The sequence below is a fragment of the Branchiostoma floridae genome, chromosome 1, assembly GCF_000003815.2.
Source record: "Branchiostoma floridae strain S238N-H82 chromosome 1, Bfl_VNyyK, whole genome shotgun sequence".
Classification (NCBI taxonomy): domain Eukaryota; kingdom Metazoa; phylum Chordata; class Leptocardii; order Amphioxiformes; family Branchiostomatidae; genus Branchiostoma; species Branchiostoma floridae.
Window position 1 is genome coordinate 14,094,424 of NC_049979.1, and position 17,915 is coordinate 14,112,338.

At 41.0% G+C, this 17,915-nt stretch overlaps 1 protein-coding gene across 9 annotated transcripts in view; it reads right to left on the reverse strand.

Annotated features, from left to right (window-relative positions):
* Window positions 1-464: 464 nt before the first annotated feature.
* Window positions 465-17,915, reverse strand: part of LOC118415612 (glycogen synthase kinase-3 beta-like) — a 32,352-nt gene continuing 14,901 nt past the window's right edge. For 4 of the 9 annotated variants that reach the window (XM_035820322.1, XM_035820337.1, XM_035820329.1 and 1 more), the window contains 9 exons: window positions 17,582-17,626; window positions 14,589-14,699; window positions 13,855-13,985; window positions 13,428-13,534; window positions 12,956-13,053; window positions 12,561-12,656; window positions 6,255-6,329; window positions 2,859-3,045; window positions 465-2,536 (listed from right to left, as the gene is read on the reverse strand). In XM_035820322.1, coding sequence (XP_035676215.1) covers window positions 2,370-2,536; window positions 2,859-3,045; window positions 6,255-6,329; window positions 12,561-12,656; window positions 12,956-13,053; window positions 13,428-13,534; window positions 13,855-13,985; window positions 14,589-14,699; window positions 17,582-17,626 — 1,017 coding nt within the window. In that variant the 3' untranslated portion in view covers window positions 465-2,369. The remainder of the gene's footprint in view (window positions 2,537-2,858; window positions 3,046-6,254; window positions 6,330-12,560; window positions 12,657-12,955; window positions 13,054-13,427; window positions 13,535-13,854; window positions 13,986-14,588; window positions 14,700-17,581; window positions 17,627-17,915) is intronic. The other 5 variants (XM_035820351.1, XM_035820360.1, XM_035820370.1 and 2 more) reach the window with 3 other exon arrangements.

The following is a 17,915-nucleotide window of genomic DNA, read 5'->3' on the forward strand; positions in this document are numbered from 1 at the left end:
AAATTTGATAATTTCAGTGTTTTCCTGAATAGGACTTCAATACATGCAACATAAATATATTCCTGGGCAGGATAATAAAAAAATTAGATGTATATTACATTTTTGTACAAAAAATAATTAATGTTGCAAATCTCATGCTTGTGAAGTGAAAGGCAGCTGGTAAGGATCACCATGCATAGATAATTCAAATACCGGTAAGAGTTATTAGCATTATAAATATAAGTGATGTTACAATTGGCTGGAAAAGACCAATTCTAATAGATTATTACAGCCTTATTTATATCAACAATAGAATTCTAATTTATATGTTTGTTCTCCAAACCTTTCTGTTAGTATTTTCGGTTGTAATGTTAACTGAAAATTAGGTTTTATTGAGCACAAAAACTTTGCAATAGGGTACCTCAACTGAAACAATACACCTCTCAAAAATCTGTAGTAGTGAATAGAAGCAAAGACACATGTTGTCATGGTTTCAGAATAGGGTAGATTTATTAATACAGAGTATACTGATAGAAAATGTACCAGTGGGATTGTACTAATGGCTGGCTGGCACCATCTATCCAACATTGGAAATTAAAATTCAACATTGATGTCCACATACTTACAAAAAGGGAACCACCAACCATGGATAACCTACATTATATGGAGCCATTTCTGTATTACAGGTCTGCTGGTAGCAGCTTGACAGAGAAAGGTATCTTTGCTGAGCTGAAAGTTTTGTACAACCAGGGTGCCATATTTGTTTAGGAAGCACATGTCTACGGTACAAAGAAAATACATACAGGGATACATGGAGGGGAACATGGAGTGGAATTATAACTTTAGTACATGCTGAAGTTCACCCCCATCTGACCATATATTCAATATCTTATTTTTCCATGAAAGAGTAAAATTAAAAAAACATGCACATGAAAACTGGAAAAAAGCCTTTTTCTCATTTACTTAAAAACTAGTGTACACAAAATAAGAGCATTGGATTTCATTTCGTAAAACCCAAATTATTCAATTTTTCTGCCTTCTTCAAATTGTTCCTCTGGGAAAGGACATTTGCACCTCTAATCGTACTGAAGTGTGGTCTGATATGGTTATAACTAGTGTCACAACCTTGTGTTTCTTCATTACACAGTGTACAAATCCTCAAAATGCCAACCTCTGTATAACACATCATAGGGCCTTGAAATAGCAAGTCCAACTAACTTTTGGAGCCAAACACTAGGACACATGATCACATGCTGATACCCCTACCCTCCAGACAGCAGTGTCTCTATTGTAAGAACAGCTGGGATAAGTATTCATTGCTGGAGGGAAAGGGGTAGGTTGATGCTATCAATATGGAATTGTTTTAACCAATATTTACAACAAATCAAATTTTTTCTTTCCTAACTTGCCAGAAAGTTACCTCTGCACTAGAGCTGATCACAAGACATGGCCAAGACGTGCTAACTGAGGTAGGGTGGCAAGACTCCACGTCCTACTGTACATGTTGCCACGTGGTACCGGTAGGTGCTGTACATATGGGGCTGTGCCAGACTACTACAACTATCTACTGTGTGTAAGAGTATTGATACAATAGAGTCATCATAACGCCTTTCAGGACCAATTTGGCAATTACTTCTTTTTGTCTTCTGGCTTATTTACATGCCGACAGGTACAGTATAGGGTACTCCTTGTCCGGGGACAAGACTAAGTATACATTGACATCATACATGCATGATAGAGAACATGCCCTGAGGCTTGGATGGCGAGACCCAGCAACTTTGCCCCCGAGCACAGCATTGCCATCTCATCCCTACAGCATGGAATAGAGTGGGTGCACGCACAGGACCCAGAATCAGCTCAAAACATAAGACTATGTACAGGACATTGAACAATTCTTATCTAACTGGAACTACTTCCTCACAAGTTGTCATCTTGTAGTTATCTACATTTACAACGCGGCCTTACAGTGGCCTCTGCAGCTGTGTGGTATTCAACCCACCCTCCAAGACGTGCACAACGTTGTTTCTGGTTTGCTATAGCGTCCCTCCCCTTCCGTTGACTGGGGTTGTAACCTTCCTTTGCACTGACAACACAAGCTACAAAGAACAGTGCTCATATCCAGGCATCTCCCACAATGAGTTTCTCATACATGATCACTTATTGGACAAAACAGCTCAGTAACCACAGCATGGGCCTGCCAGGTCTACCCTGTTGATTTCTGTCATGGGCCACAAGCATTTTGACCAAGGTAGGACAAAGGAGGGCTGTGATATGTAAGCCTACTGATGATTGGTGGACCAACAGAATGAGGAAAGACCAGCCCTCATGCCATTGGTCGACCAATCCCGAGGCAGACTTGTGCCTGAGCTCATGATTGGTTAGAGAGAGAGTTATGTCCCCCCAGAGGCTGATGCGGTGGCCCCGCCTCCTGATGTGCCAGCTTCTGAAGAGGCAGCGTTGGCTGCCTCTGCATTGGAGGTGGGGAGGGGGGCAGCACCCTGCTGTTGCAAGTGAGGCGGTAGAAGCCGTGAGTTCAGTGATGGGTTGATGGACAGCTCTGCAGGGGGAAAAAGGGAAACATTACACACATAAGTTAGTTTTAATGAATTTAATATGATGTACTATGTATTCGTTAATGAAATTGTGAAGAAATTATGTTAATGTGAAGAAATCGATGTACAAAAATTTGCAATTCAGCCCTTGGGCTGCAACAGTTTTTTAATCTAATAAACCATTTCTCTCTCTCTCTCTCATAAATTCAAAATCAATCAGCACAGCAACTTTAACTGTAACAGATAAAGTTCCTTCAATCTCTACAGCCCTTCAAGTGCAACAGGACAAAAATCATGCTCTGCCAACCTTAACCAGAAGTCACATACCATGTGGAGTAAAGTTGAAGAGTGGCGGCAGCTCTCTCCCATTGGGTAACCTCGTGTTTGGGTCCCGTAGCTCGTCAAAGAACGGATGTGTGCAGGCCTCCAGCGGAGATATCCTGGCCCCTGGGGTGTACTCCAGCAGCCGACTGCAGAGGTTGATGGCCTCAGGTGGTGTGCGTGGTCGAAACACCTGCAGAGGCAACAAGGGCACAGCATAAGGTACTGCAGCCATCTTGGGAGCTTACTGCTGCTGTACCTAGCCTGGAGGGAAAGGTACTCATTCCTGCAAATTCTGAAAACCACAGACACACATAATGGGGTTGAGATGAACCAAAGAAAAATTCATTGTGATCTACACTGCCAAATCAAGTTTTTTTTTTTTTTTTTTTTTATTTACTTTGAGGTCACCGCAAAACAAGGCTCGTGGAGCCACTCAAGCGTTTTGGGTTACGTTGCTGAATTGTGAAGAGAGATGTTTGTTTACCCTTAATTTGAACAGTTTCAGGCTGTACTCTGTGGGGAAGCAAGTCCGTGGAAGCTTATTCCATAGCGATGTTGTTCTAGGAAAAAAGCTCTGAGCGTGGAACTTCCTCCTGTTAGGTGGATTGTGGAGGAAAAAAGGATGATTTGTTTCCGTAGAAGTGGCTAAACGGGTTCTTGCTGTGAAGGTTCGTATTGAAGGCACAAGTGAATGAAGTTCTGCCGAGCATTTACCATGGAAGTACCGATAGAAAAGTGCTAGGCTAGCTACATCACGCCTTTGGGCCAATGGTTGTAGTGTGGCGAATAAGTCGCTGCCAACAATGTTCCTTAACCGTTTTTGTACTCTATTGAGGCAGGTCAGGGAGTTCTGGGAGGCTCCAGCCCAAATGTGACAACAATATTCCATTTTGGGCCTTATCTGACTCTTATAAAGATAAAGAATAGCAGAGGGGGTAAGATATTTTCTGGTTCGGTACAAAGAGCCCACCATTTTCCCAGCTTCCTTGGCAACGGATTGGATGTAACAATTCCACTTAAGATCAGGTGTAAATTTTAGGCCCAAGAGTCGCTCAAAGCATTGGGCTTCTTTAAGTAGAGTCCCACTCATTTGGACCGGTGGCAGGTTCGGATCGGATCTCTTATGATGGAACGAAAGAAGGTTTGTTTTTGAAGGGTTGAAGGTCACAAGCCACGTTTTGCCCCATTGAACTGTATGATCAAGGTCAGCAGAGAGATTAGCTGCAAGGGAGCGGTCATTACATCTCTTGGATGTGTGGCCAAATACTGAAGTGTCATCAGCATATATGTCGACAAATGATCTGAGTATATGATCAGGAAGATCGTTTATGTAGATTAAAAATAATGTTGGACCGAGGATGGATCCTTGCGGTACTCCAGCATTGATGCTATGACATTCTGATGATTGACCATTTATAACGACCTTCAGAGATCTGCAGAACAGGAAGGATTTTATTGTTGCTAGAATCTTGCCGCAGATGCCATAGCTGGCAAGTTTATGCAGTAAACCTCTATGCCATACCTTGTCAAACGCTTTTGATATATCTAAGGCAACTGCTCTGGTCACAAAGCCACCATCAAGGGCTGTACTTATTCGATGGGTTATGACAGTTAGAACATCTGCCGTGGACCTAGAAGATCTAAAACCATACTGTTTGTCGCTCAGGAGATTGTTGTCTTCAAGATGGGTGAGTACTGCCTTGTTTATGAAGGACTCGAAGAGTTTACTAATGATACAGAGAAGACTAATTGGCCGATACTGGGATGGAGATGACCGTTCTCCAGCGTTCTTAAAAACAGGACAAACTGATGATATCTTCCACATGGAGGGAAAACATTTTCCCTTTAAGCAGCGATTAAAAAGCTTGGCCAGGATGGGAGATAATTCAGGAGAAATGTTTTTAAGAACAACTACCGGAATATTGTCTGGCCCAGTTGCCTTGTTGGCATCAAGATCCTTAATGAGCTTTGTAACTTCCCGAGCTGTAACTTTGATGTTTTTCAGAAAAGTATCAGTCCGAGCAGGAAAATCAGGGAGTGGCTGACCCTGATCATCAAGAGTTGAGTTAGAGGCAAAGTTCTTTGCAAAAAGTTTTGCCTTCTCGGAGGATGAGGAAAGAACCTCAGGTCCATTTATCAGGGTAGGTATAGGGGATTTGCCTCTGTTTAAGACTTTCCTGGTGATTCTCCAGAACTCACGAGAGCCAAGAACTTCACCGTCAATTCTGGCCTGAACAGACTTAGCATAACTGTTCTTAGCGTTCCTGAGAACTCTCTTACAACGATTACGTGCAGTTTTGAAGGCTGAAAGTGTCTCGCTGCACCTGTTCCGATTGTAAGCATGGAAGTAGTGATTGCGGTGGGCAATAGCAGCAGCACACTCAGGGGTGTACCATGGCTGGCTGTTAGGTCGCTGCTGGTATTTCTTTGATGGAACAAAGTTATCAATTCCAGCGAGAATCCAATCAGACAGAAGGACAGCTATCTTTGAGGCTGAGTTTTTGAATATTGTTGAAAGTGGAATCTCAGTAATGAATGTTCTGAAACCTTCCCAGTCAGCTTGGGAGTAGCGATAGATTGTCCGATGAAAGGGGACATCAGATGATTCTTTTCGCTTAGCTTCGACCTTAATGGACACCACAGAGTGATCAGAAGTTCCTAGTGGGGGTAGTACAGTAGGAACACATGTGTCAGGGCAAGTAGTAAGGAAGAGGTCTAACAGATTTGCATATTGGCCCTTAACGTCCGGGACACGGGTGGGTTGGTTTACAATCTGAGTTAGCTCATAGGAAATTGAGAAATCATGGCAGTATCTACCCTCGTCGTCTGTCTTATTAGAGTACACTAACCACTCCTTATGATGGACATTGAAGTCCCCACAAATATGTATGCTTGCTGACGGCCATTCGGACAAGATTCTGTCGATTTTCTCAGATAGCTGATCAAAGATGACAACACCGTCCTCTTGGGGCCGATACAGCGCAAATATAAAGGAAGTACAGTGGACAAGAGCCACGCGGAAACACATGTATGGAGAGTCAGGGTCTTCATGGGTTAGATCCCTGCCGCATGGGAATCCGTCCTTGATGTAGGCACCCAGTCCATGCCCATGACGATTCAACGGGTCATGCTTGGTGATAAGAGAGGAGTAGCCCTGTATTTCAAAATCGTTTTCTAGGACTGACGGATTTAGACCTACTTCTCACAGTTCTCACAGGCATCATTTAGTTCCTGTTTCAGTTCTGGCCACTATGCCTACAAGAGCACAAGCAAAGCTAGTTCTACAAGCTGCTGGACTGTAGACAGAATTTGCAGTGGAACAGACCCTCTCCAGGCTCTAAGGTAGAGTAGCAGTGTGGATGTGGGTGTGGAGAGTGAAACAGGAAAGGGTCTACACACCTTGGCACCTTTGCCAAAGCTGGGTGTTCTAGAATTAGGGTTTAAAGCATCTGCCAGCGACTGAGGTCCAAACACCTATTGAAACACAGATGGGAGAGTCAGTGGAGTTCGGCGATGTGCAAGAAATGGGTTGGCAAGGACGGATGTCCCCGAGACACATGGGAGGGACATCCCATTGGCATTGGACAATGGAAATCACTTTCACCATGGGGGTGGCATGGGTAATGACAAAAACAAGAAAAGGGACAAAAAATGGAATAGACCCCTCCAGACATGTATACAGTTTTTAAGTGTCGCTGGGTAATTTTTACTTGAAGGAATTTTTGTATTGCCTGTGGAAAAAAATCATAGGCAGGCTGACAGATATGAGTATATATACAAAAGTTTATATGTTTGGGCAGCTATGGTCTGATCATTATACAGTACCAGCACGGTAAACTTTACCGTAAATTACGGTGTGCGTAATCGTGAACACGCCGTAAATACGATCGTAATTACGGCCGTATTTACGGGGCGGTATTACGTGGAAACCGGTCGGTAATATTCAGAATATTCATGTTTTGAACACCGTGTACACGGAATATTCATGAGAACGTCATTAATTATTAATCAAACAGCATGATTTGCGGCAGAAATTTAGCGGCGCCTGACCCGGAGGACGGAGTACCGCCGCATGCGTAACATAACTAGACTGTTTTTTAAGTACTGTAAAGTTAAATCGCGAGCCGATCTTTTGTGATTTTCCGAACAAAATGTAGACTGCATAGCAGAACAATCCTCATAACCATGTTCTCTTGTATGAATTGAAAGTATTTCTCGAAGCATAAATACGTGTGTTCAAATATTATACGGAGCCAGATACAACTTCACAATAAAAATGCTCCTGTTTGCCGAAAATATAACTCAACCGGTTTTCACCGGCGGGTTTGATATTGCCGCCGGGCATGACCAGCGATCGGGAACATACACCAGCGCGCGCTCGGAAAATCACCTTCGAATTTTGATAGGAATATCTTTAAGGTTCGACAAATACATATCTGGAATGGTGCAACTATTTTATAACTACTACGTCCTCGCTTCCTATTAAATATAAACGTCCAAAAATGCCATAGTGAGACACTTTTCTCCTCGGCATGTCACACAGTCGGCGTGTACACGCCGTAATTACGGCGTCACAGTCGTGTATACAGTTTTGTGTGGCTTTTACAAAGTGGAAAATGTTGGCAAACTTTGGGGTTTTGAGTTGAAATATGAGGCCTCCATTGTTGAAATCGAAACTAATAGATGTTTTTGCGTGTTTAGTAGATGTTATAAGATACCGGACGGTAGAATTGTAGAAAAAATGGGTCTGACCCGTGCCCTCCCACCGCGACGCTAAATTTGATTGACACAGGCGGCCGAGGCGCGGCTTCTTTGAGTTTGTCGGCATATTCAATTCTCAAAGATCGGGCCTGCGCGAACTGCACTTTAAGTCTAACAGCCCGCTATGGCAAAAAAAAAATGCGCAATAAAGGTCTTCATTCATTCATTGTTACAACAATAAACACAGAGCTTGTTTTTCCGCCGTGTTTTTTTTTTTTTCTTCGTTTATTCTACTTGATAGCGATATTAAGTACCGACGTATATATTTTGAATATTTTGGAACGACATGTATCGTGATGACAAAGGCACGGAACTTCTTCATATACATTAGCACATTTTATAAATAGCGATTTACCTAACATATTTCCAACATTTGGAATAGATGATGGTCGATCGGGTTGCAGCAGAATGATAATGGAAAATCTGATATAAACTTACCTTCCAGGTTTTAAACGTTACATGTTGAGACGTAGTGTATATGTATATAGGAGTCCAGAGAATGGGCCCGGGGTCTTCAGTGTTCTCAAAAAGAGCTTTAAAAGTTTCCCCGGAAATTCTGGGAAGTTCGCAATTACAGTGTAGTTGCAGATAATAAAATCAACAAACGAAGTTTAAAATGGGAATAGATCCTCACCACTGTTGACGGCGATCTTTTTTTACAAGCGGTAGATTGTATATTTCGTTTTCGTTCAAGGGCTCATTCATCCCCCCCCCCCAAAAAAAAACATTTCTTGCAGCATGAATCGGAAAAAAATAATTTCTTAAATATATGTACGATGTACTCCTTCTTGCTATCCTTACTGCTTATATCAATATTTCAAAATTAAGCGCTCGTGACAGTTATTGCAATCATATTGGTGTCAGTTGTTAAGAATCTAGGATAGCTGCAAGGCTGAATGTATTCCCCGCAGTAAGTTTGCGTCGACTATCCGACGACCAGGAGCAGCCGTCCGCGTAATCTCCAAGCAGATTCCCCCGTGGCATAAAACAGTAACATAAGCTGGGGAAGGAGTTTAGCCGGCAGAGGAGTATAATTGGCCACTGCCGTCAGCGATGTTCCGTCCCAAGAGCTCATTCAGGAACAGGTAGGTCTCGTTGGCGGAGCTGCACCCTCGACGATCAGCAGTGTGCCAAGGAAGCCAACGGATGGAAACCCGCATCCTTTTATTCTGGCTTAGAAATGTAGCTAGCTAACGTAAGTCTTAATACATAGTAAAAGTAAGTGTAATGTTAGTTACGACTTCACAACTTTGAACATGTACGGTTAGTTACGCTAACACAACATTGAACAGACAAAATACGATTAACAACAACATTAAAAACGCATAAGGATGAAAGTATGCTATGTTACTGAAAAGTATGTATTGATTTCGTTGGTCGACTGTCTGACGACCAGGAACCGCCGTCAGCGATGTTCCGTCTCAAGATCTCCGCCAGGAACAGGTAGGTCTTGTTGGCGGAGCTGCACCCTCGACGATCAGCAGTGGGCCGAGGAAGCCAACGGATGGAAACCCAATCCCTTTAATTTATCCTAGCTTAGAAAAGTAGCGACGGATGTATAACTACATAGTAGAAGTACATATAATGTTAGTTACGTCAACAAACCTTTGAACAGATACACAGACAAAATACGATTAACAACAACATTAAAAACACATAAGGATAAAAGTATGCCCTGTATTGATTTCGTCGGTCGACTGTCCAGCGACCAGGAGCCGCCGTCAGCGATGTTCCGTCCCAAGAGCTCCGCCAGGAACAGGTAGGTCGACTGCCCGACGACCAGGAACGTCCGATGGCGATGTTCCGACCCAAGAGAACAGGTAGGTCTTAATGCCGAGTTCCACCCTCGACGAGCAGCAGTGTTTCAAGGAAAAGGACGGCCGACGAAAACCTAAATTCGTAACCTAGAAAAGTAGCTAATGCCATCTAATTAATGGTCAATTTATCTAGAAATAGTAACTTATGACCAGACACATTATCCTATATGTATTCATATTACAATCATTATGTGTAGTCAATTTATACGTACAAGTAGTCCATTAATGCGAACCATACATGCCTGAAATAGTCCACAGATCTATTTAATACTCCTTGAGAACTTCGCACGTAGCGATCTATTTGTAGTGGGAATATTACATCATGATCACTTCGTCCCCCGTCCTTCAGTCGGTGATATTGCTTTGTGCCAAAGTCCTTGGTCATATTTGAGTCAGGTACAGTTTGAATGAAAATTTACGCCTCGATTTACAAAACTCCATCTTTTGTGATGGTGTTTCCGTCTCTCTAAAATTAAAAAAAAAAAAAACGTCTCAAAATACCCGACCAAGACTTTCATCACAATGCTACACCAAATTTAGCACCGAAAACTTGCGTCGTCCGGCTGCAAAAACTCCGATAAGTGAGCGTAGCCGGTAACTAGTATTGGACCAGTCTATTATAATAGGGGGAAACGTCACACATCGGGTGATTCTAAAGTTCATTGAAATAAACAAAATGCCAACTTAAATATTCCATAACGGTTGTTAAATGTTCCTACATATTCAAAGGAAGCTAGCCAAATTACATATCTTTTGAAAAAAAAAGTTAATTTGACATTTCTTGATATAATTGTCCCCATCTGCTACTATTAGAACGTCCCCTAAATCGTGGGAATCCCAGTACAGAACGTCAGAAGTTCCCTACATCCAAGTTGTACAGGGCGGCGGTCCTTTGATCTAGTATCATATGTGCCGGGCGCCGGCGACAAAATCAATCAATTTTGACAGCACTAGCTGTCTGACATTTCCGGAGAAACTAAAAACTGTAAAAGAAATCAAATTTGGACTTATACAAAAATGTACATTTACAAATGCATTAGGATTTAATTTTTTGTGCCAGGTTCTGGTTACTGAAATAAATGAATCGTTTTGTATTATCCGTTTTATCGATTTTAGGTTTGAAACTCAAAGTCTCTCATTTATTTTTTATACACAAACAACACGTCTTTTGTGAGCCATATTTCAGGGTTCTTCAAACGCCAGCGACAGAACCTCGTTTTAATTTATACGCGACAAGTTTCAACTTATTTTTGCTATCAGTTTTCCTCTTCGCTGATTGGCTGTCAAAAATGATTGAATTTGCGTTCGGCAAAGTTTCAGATTGTCCGGCGCGGGCAGCACGATCTTCAAAAGGCCGCGATCTGCTTTCAATGTAATCAAGACGACACACCGTGGGAAAGTGTATATTTGACTTGTAGTGGCCATCTCGGAGCTGCTGTTTCGCGCTGGATGCATCAAATCTCATATCATAATCTCTAGTTTAGTTTTATCCAGATCCCAGACGATTCTCCGATTTCTGGCTATTATTTGTTACAACGCTCAAATTTTAATCAAATCTTTGGCTATATCAATTGCAATTTGAAGAGTTGTACAGAAAAGCTGTGTTGCTAAGGAACATGTGTGTTTGTTTAGACGTAAGGCCGGCGCTCGGTGTAAGTCAACTTTTTTTACCTCGCGTTCAGTTGGCCGACACGGGTATGCCGAAACATTGAATGCCCACTTTTGGTCAATTTTTGTCAAATCTATTTCCAACATAAAAAAATTGTGATGCCTATTTAGTGTTGTGGCTTGTTTAAGTTAGTAAATGTGAAAGTAACCCAGGACTGCTTCTGCTCTCGGAAAACGACACGGACGTGTTTCCCGTCAGCGTGCGAGTTTTCGCAGCTGATTACAAGGGATGGTTGAAGACAAAACAAAAATTTCAGTCTTTGTCGACAAGTGCAAGAAAAGTCAAAGACAAGAATAGATCTCGATCTCGGTAAATGTGTTATTTATCTGCTATAGAATATGATATGTTTTGTCAAACCGGCTTGTCTTGATCCGTACAATGAGCTTTTGCATGAATCGATCAAAATGGCGATTGCACTGTGATCATTCCCCACCTCTTTTTGTCTCAAGCTATTCAGAAGAGCAAGTATAAAGTTTACTACTGCTCCCTCCTAGAGGCGCCGCGCAAATATCCACGCACCTTGTGTATTTGGGGGTCAACGACCTATCCACGCAGGCTGCGTCTTTCGGGGTCAACGACCTATAAAGTGCGTGGCTTTGAATGCAGAAAACTTCGGATGGATTGCACAATCGAATAAAGTTGTGTATAAAAGTTGTGTTGCAGATTGCCTTTTCTACCCCCCAAAATAAGAATTTTATACAAATGAGAACGTACTAAGCCCGCTAGCAACCCGAAAGACTGCACCAGCGGAAGGCTGCCTTACCTTGATTTTACAGCATTTTTACTATTCACGCTGTCGTAAAATCAAGGCGCTAATCAGTTCTTACGGCGAGGACACGCTGCTCATTATCGACCTCATTAGCGTTAATGAGCTAGCGGCACCGTAATCTGGTGTTCACCGTAAACGTGTACACGATCGTAATTACGCCGTGTTTACGTTTTCGAATTTTCGTAATTACGTTACTTTTTACCATGCTGGTACTGTAATCAATGCTCACTAACAAACTTATTCCAATCTATGCACACCCAAGCATGTCCAGGTGACCCAAAGACACCATACATGGGCCATGGACTAACTGACTTTTGCAAAAAGAACACTTTGTGCAACTATGAAAGTTGATTACGAGTATGCAATGACAAAGTGTTCAAGTGGCTTTTGCTGCCATTAAACAAATTTGCATATCCAAATGAAAACCTAGAAAACCTGGGCATAAAATGCAAGGGTAAATTTCTCTATATCACATAAGATTTGTTGCAATTTAAGGAGTTTCAGTCACAAAAGATAGAAGAATATCAAAACTCTCAACCAGTATTTTTACAACTTTCAACAGAAATGTAATGGGTCCAAGCACCATCTAACCATCCCACAGTCTAAAAGGGCCTGAACAGTCTGTTTGGGTACCCTGGACAGACCCCAGGGTACCACAAACCTGATTACAGAAACACAGTCTGCCTTACCTTGTTCCAGGGGTGAGGCTTTATCTGAGGAAATTTGAACTCCTGGTAGTTTGGGTTCATTTCCCTGATTTGTTCTCTAGTTGGAGTACCTAGAACCTGAAGAAAAAAAATGAATATTTCAGCCTGCATTCATGGACTTGAGAATGGAACAATCCTATTGTCTGCATATCCAGAAAAACTACTTAGTATTTAAGAGCGTCAACAATTCCACTCTTGAAAACATACAGTTTTTCTAAAAACAACAATAACATCTGCTTGCAATGAAGAACAACATATCATTTCATGCCAGGGTAATATTGCATCAAACATATGACAGGTGAATAGACTTGTTAGAAGTAAATATTGTAGCACCTTAATGACAAACGTTAACAGTGCTCAAGCCACTGTTTCTGTACCTTGATAATCTCTACCAACTGGTCCACTCCACTGTCCCCTGGGAAGATGGGCTGCCCCAGTAGCAGCTCAGCTATAACACACCCTGCTGACCATGTGTCTGAAAAGAGCCATACAAAAACCTTTACAACTCCAACACAACAAAGGTGAAACAGAAAAGCTCTCATTTCCTTGTGACATACAACAGATAATGACATTTCTCTTCAGCTGTAAGTATTAGCCAATACTGTAAATGCAGAAATGTTCGCGGTGGATTAATGTTCGCGGTTTTCGCGGCTGCCGCTTCACCGCGAATTTAAAACCACCGCAAATATTTTTCCCATAACAGTAAGAGACTACAGTGCATGGTGCTACCGCAAAATTAAAACCACCGCGAAAAGTCCATTTTCCCGTTACCGCGAAATTAAATCCCCGCGAACTTAAATGCATTTACAGTAGTAGAGTACATAAAGGCAGAGGAAACATGTAACCTACCAATATCAGTTGTGTAGTCTGTCGCACCAAATATAAGTTCAGGTGCTCTGTAGTAGCGGGAACAGATGTACGACACGTTCGGCTCACCCCGTACCAACTGCTTTGCACTGAAAAGATCAGAACATAGACCAACTGAGATATTGATTGTCTATCTACATATTAGACCTATCATTAAAACTTTCAATGACCAATAACATTTACTTGAGTTCATCATTGCACCATATGATATCTAAATCACTTCAATAACATTTGCAGAAGAAGTGATATCAACAAGTGTTGTCTATGATACATACAAATACATAAACAGTTAACATCTTTCAGTCACTACCTTCTGTTGATTTCCTTCTATTACTGTGAAACATTCAAAACTAAAGCGTGAGTTGACAAAAGAAAAAACTCTGAGGCAAAATACAGCTTTTCTCCATACCTTCCGAAGTCAATGAGCTTGAGGACTGCTGTCTCAGGGTCCAGTAGCAAGTTCTGTGGCTTGATATCTCTGTGGCACACTCCCATGGAATGGATGTATGCTAAACTGCGGAACAACTGGTACATGTACAACTGTGGGAGAGCAGAAAGAGACATAGTGATGAGAGTCATATCCCTGTACAGAACAGCTCAATGCACATGTGTATCACACTCCAGCTAATAGCTCTACTGCAACACTGTTGTATGATCACGCTTCACAACAGGGCCGACTTGGTCAACTTTTCCATTCATAAATGTTTCAAAAGGCAACTCTAGCATGCAGCATCCAACTATAATAATCCAATAAATATCTCATCAGGGCAGATGCCATGGCATTGTGCAGGGATGACACCGATGACCTCTCATCATGGATTATCACATGTTAGCACTACCTCTCATGATAGAATGATTTAAATGGATCCAAAAACCTCTCGATTGATTTCTCAAATATCCTGCATTTCTGCCTCAAGCCCAGACAGAGGGAGTATTACATGATCAAATGATTCTGGTGTTATCATGGTGTTCTCCCATTATTGTACATGTATCACTGTAGTCACATAGACATCATGGGAACTTAAGGTGAAGTTGAAGATGAAATCATCTTCATCACAAGTTCAGCAAAATGAATCTACATGGGAGTACAATCACATGATGTAAGGAATCTCAGTATCGAAAACAGTAAGTTGCAGTACTCACCTTTACATATAATATAGGTATCGTCTGTTTGTTTTTACTGTAATGCCTAGCCACTCTATATACTGTCTCTGGTACAAAGTCCAACACTAGATTCAAGTACACCTCATCTTTCTGCAGGGGAACATAAGACACAATGCAAATGCAGGTTAACAAAAAAACACAAGTATTACCACATAACAAGCTGTTCTAGAAAAATAAGAGAGGCAGAATGGAATTCAATTAATTCCGTTCAATTTCAAATGGATTTTGTCGTCCTTTAAGAATTATCAGAATTTTGTTCTTGCCTCAAGTTCTTTCTAAAACAGCCATAATGAAATCTTGAGTAGAAACTGTCCCATATATAGTACTACTGGCAATCAGCTTTATCTCCCAAGTGTTTCACTGCACTTTTATCTGCTACCACTTTTATGTTATCTTGGACTTGGAATTAAGTGTGGAAACTGACTTGACTTAAAGCTTGTTAGTGGTTTGTGTATTGGGACAAAAGATGACCATGAAATCAAGTAACTCATTATTGCACAAAGTGGTGACTGTATATTGTTTCCCCAGGCCCAGGTGCCTATTTTTCAAATCACCTGCTGGTATACAGTACATGTATAACTTTACTGCAGCATTTTTCATGGAACTCCAAGGGTGGTTTCACAAGAAGCTCACTAAGGAGTGCCATTATTGCAACAGGGGCAGTTGATACATATGACTACATCTGTACAAAAAAGGTGCATCCTTTGTAATCTTTCTAATGTGGTCTTCTCCCCGACTGCTCAGTTCAAAAATCAGTATGGGACAGTCTCCAACCATGACTACAAAAAGTAATTTAAGTCATTACATTGAGCTATTCCAAACATGGCTCTGTAATACATGAACCATGGTCAACTTCACACACTAGCTGTTTACCCTGACCAAGACAACTTCAATGGTAGTCCCCAAGCAGAGAATTACCAAAACTTGGTGTGCATTAGATACTAGCTGCTACCTTGTACAATACCTTCATTTGGAACCCTGTCTCCCATACAATACAAAACAGTGATTCTACAATCCATCACATACAGTTTGTACAAAGGAAGGAACACGGATTTTTGAGTGTGACAAGACCTAAAGGCTTGCATTATTTTGTGAACATTTTGGCTTTCTTTGTCAGCATACTATAGAACAAAGCAACATTTTCTAAATCAAGAATTCTGTTTTTCTTTTTCTTTGAACATGCAAGGATCACCACAAGCAATGTGGCGGGGTGATAGGTCATACAATCAGCATACATAGCCTTGAGGAATGTCAGCTCCACTTCTACAGTTAATATGATTTACGCTAATAAATAAATAATGATAATGATAATACAGTATCATGTTAGATCGATGAATACGCAAGGTGAATGGAGGGAGTGGATGTAAAACATATAATCAAATGTTAGATTTGTTATTGTAGTTAGGTTTTGGAATAGTTATGAACTTGTCAAACAAGCTTTATGTGTTTTATTTGAAGACAACTGGCAGATTTCTAAGAAGTTGGTTTGTTCGGGGTGGAACAAGGCAGTTTATGATAATGAAAATATATGTCCATGCAGTTCTTCATAGCTGAAATATTCTGTACAACAGAAAAATGACCTGCTTACAATACCCTCGAGCCTAGGAACCAATGATAATGAGTGATGCACATAAAACATCACATTTCAATACGGTTTGGCCCACAGCTTGGGATATAACATCAAGGTGCAACTTTACTGTTGACTTAACACATAATCTTCAACACATACAGGTAATGCATTAAATAAACTATTGTAAACTTGGCTATGACTCCTCATGGCAATCAATGACTCATGACCCATCCTTAGTCATAGAAGCTTTTAAGAGCACATGATGACCACTGGCACTACTCTCGCCAACAATTCCTATTGATCTTCATCATCTCTACTAGGGTGGGGACAGGGATCGGTACAAAATTTGTTGTTTTTTTTCCTTCTTGAAGATCCAAAAAAGAACAAAAACGAGTTGAGTTTATAATCATTTCTACCAATTTTTTTTATCCTTTGACCCTGAGCCTGACCTGTAGCTGTATCCACTCTTAATCTCTATCTATTACTGTGCTTGGAAAATTGGACATTTTTTTTACCCCTGCTACAAGTTCTCTGGCTGGTCGAAAGTGCTATAAGACAAAAAGTGCTATAAGACAACAATAAGACCTATTACAATCTAGAGTTGTAGTATAAGTGAACTAGAAAAGAAAATAATTTATCCGTTCCTATTCTCCGTCTGCTTCTACACTAACTTCTAAAATTGAAGGGCCTGATATTATGTGACTACATATTTATAAGGTGCTAGCTGAGGGGAAAGATTACACCGACCATCTAGACTAATCACTTAAGACTGCTAGTTATTCATTTCCATATTTGCACCATCCATTAATGCAATACCCTGACTCCAGCAGCTGGAGTCGGACTCTGTGTCTACTTCTTACAAATCCCATCAGAACTGCTGAGTAAGAAATACGTTTCAAGGGTTTAAATACCATCTGTGATACTGCTTACTATTAATACTAATTACTAGTATACTGGTTTTGGGTTCATAATATTGCAAATGAAACTCTGTTTTGGAAATGGCCAGCAAAGATATAGACTTTTTGTGAAACTTGGTTCCCAACAGTATGCTACATTATGATAGTCTTCAAAAATTCAATATTTGCACATCTAAAGACTGATTCACAAATTAGTAAATAGAAGGCAAAAGTGGAGAAAGAGAATGTGGCTAGCTGGCTAAATAAAATTGAATAAAACAACAATAAATGCTAGTTTTTATAACTAACCTTGTCTACTTATTCTTTTCTTATCTAGAGCAGCCTGAAAAAAGGCACATGATATTATAAGCAAGCTAGGCTCAAGTATGAAACTGAACATGGACAGCAAGGTCAGTCTATTAGTGTTAGCTGAGTCAGTTCAGTACCTACAGCTACAAGGCAACATTTCTCTGCCCTTGTTACAAAGCTTGGAGGAGGATGCTTACACTGGCAGCCCGTGAGTCGGACCCTGCTCCATTCCCTGTCTTGTCCTGTAATCCAAAATGTTGTTCATAGCATAAATTTTCCCCATACTTTCTACATACATGGTAACTCAATTTTCTCTATAATCAGTACATATTACCAATCAAAGACTATAAGATTGGCGACATTTGGACTGACAGATTATGGTGGTAGGTCCATTTTCAGTAGCTCATTTCAATGTCTGCTGATGATCATCTCATTCTGCCAATCAATACAGATCAGTGCATAAACAAAAGGATTCAGACAAAGCTGGTGCAATTGTTGTAAAACAAAAATATCCCATGCATTCCTATCAAT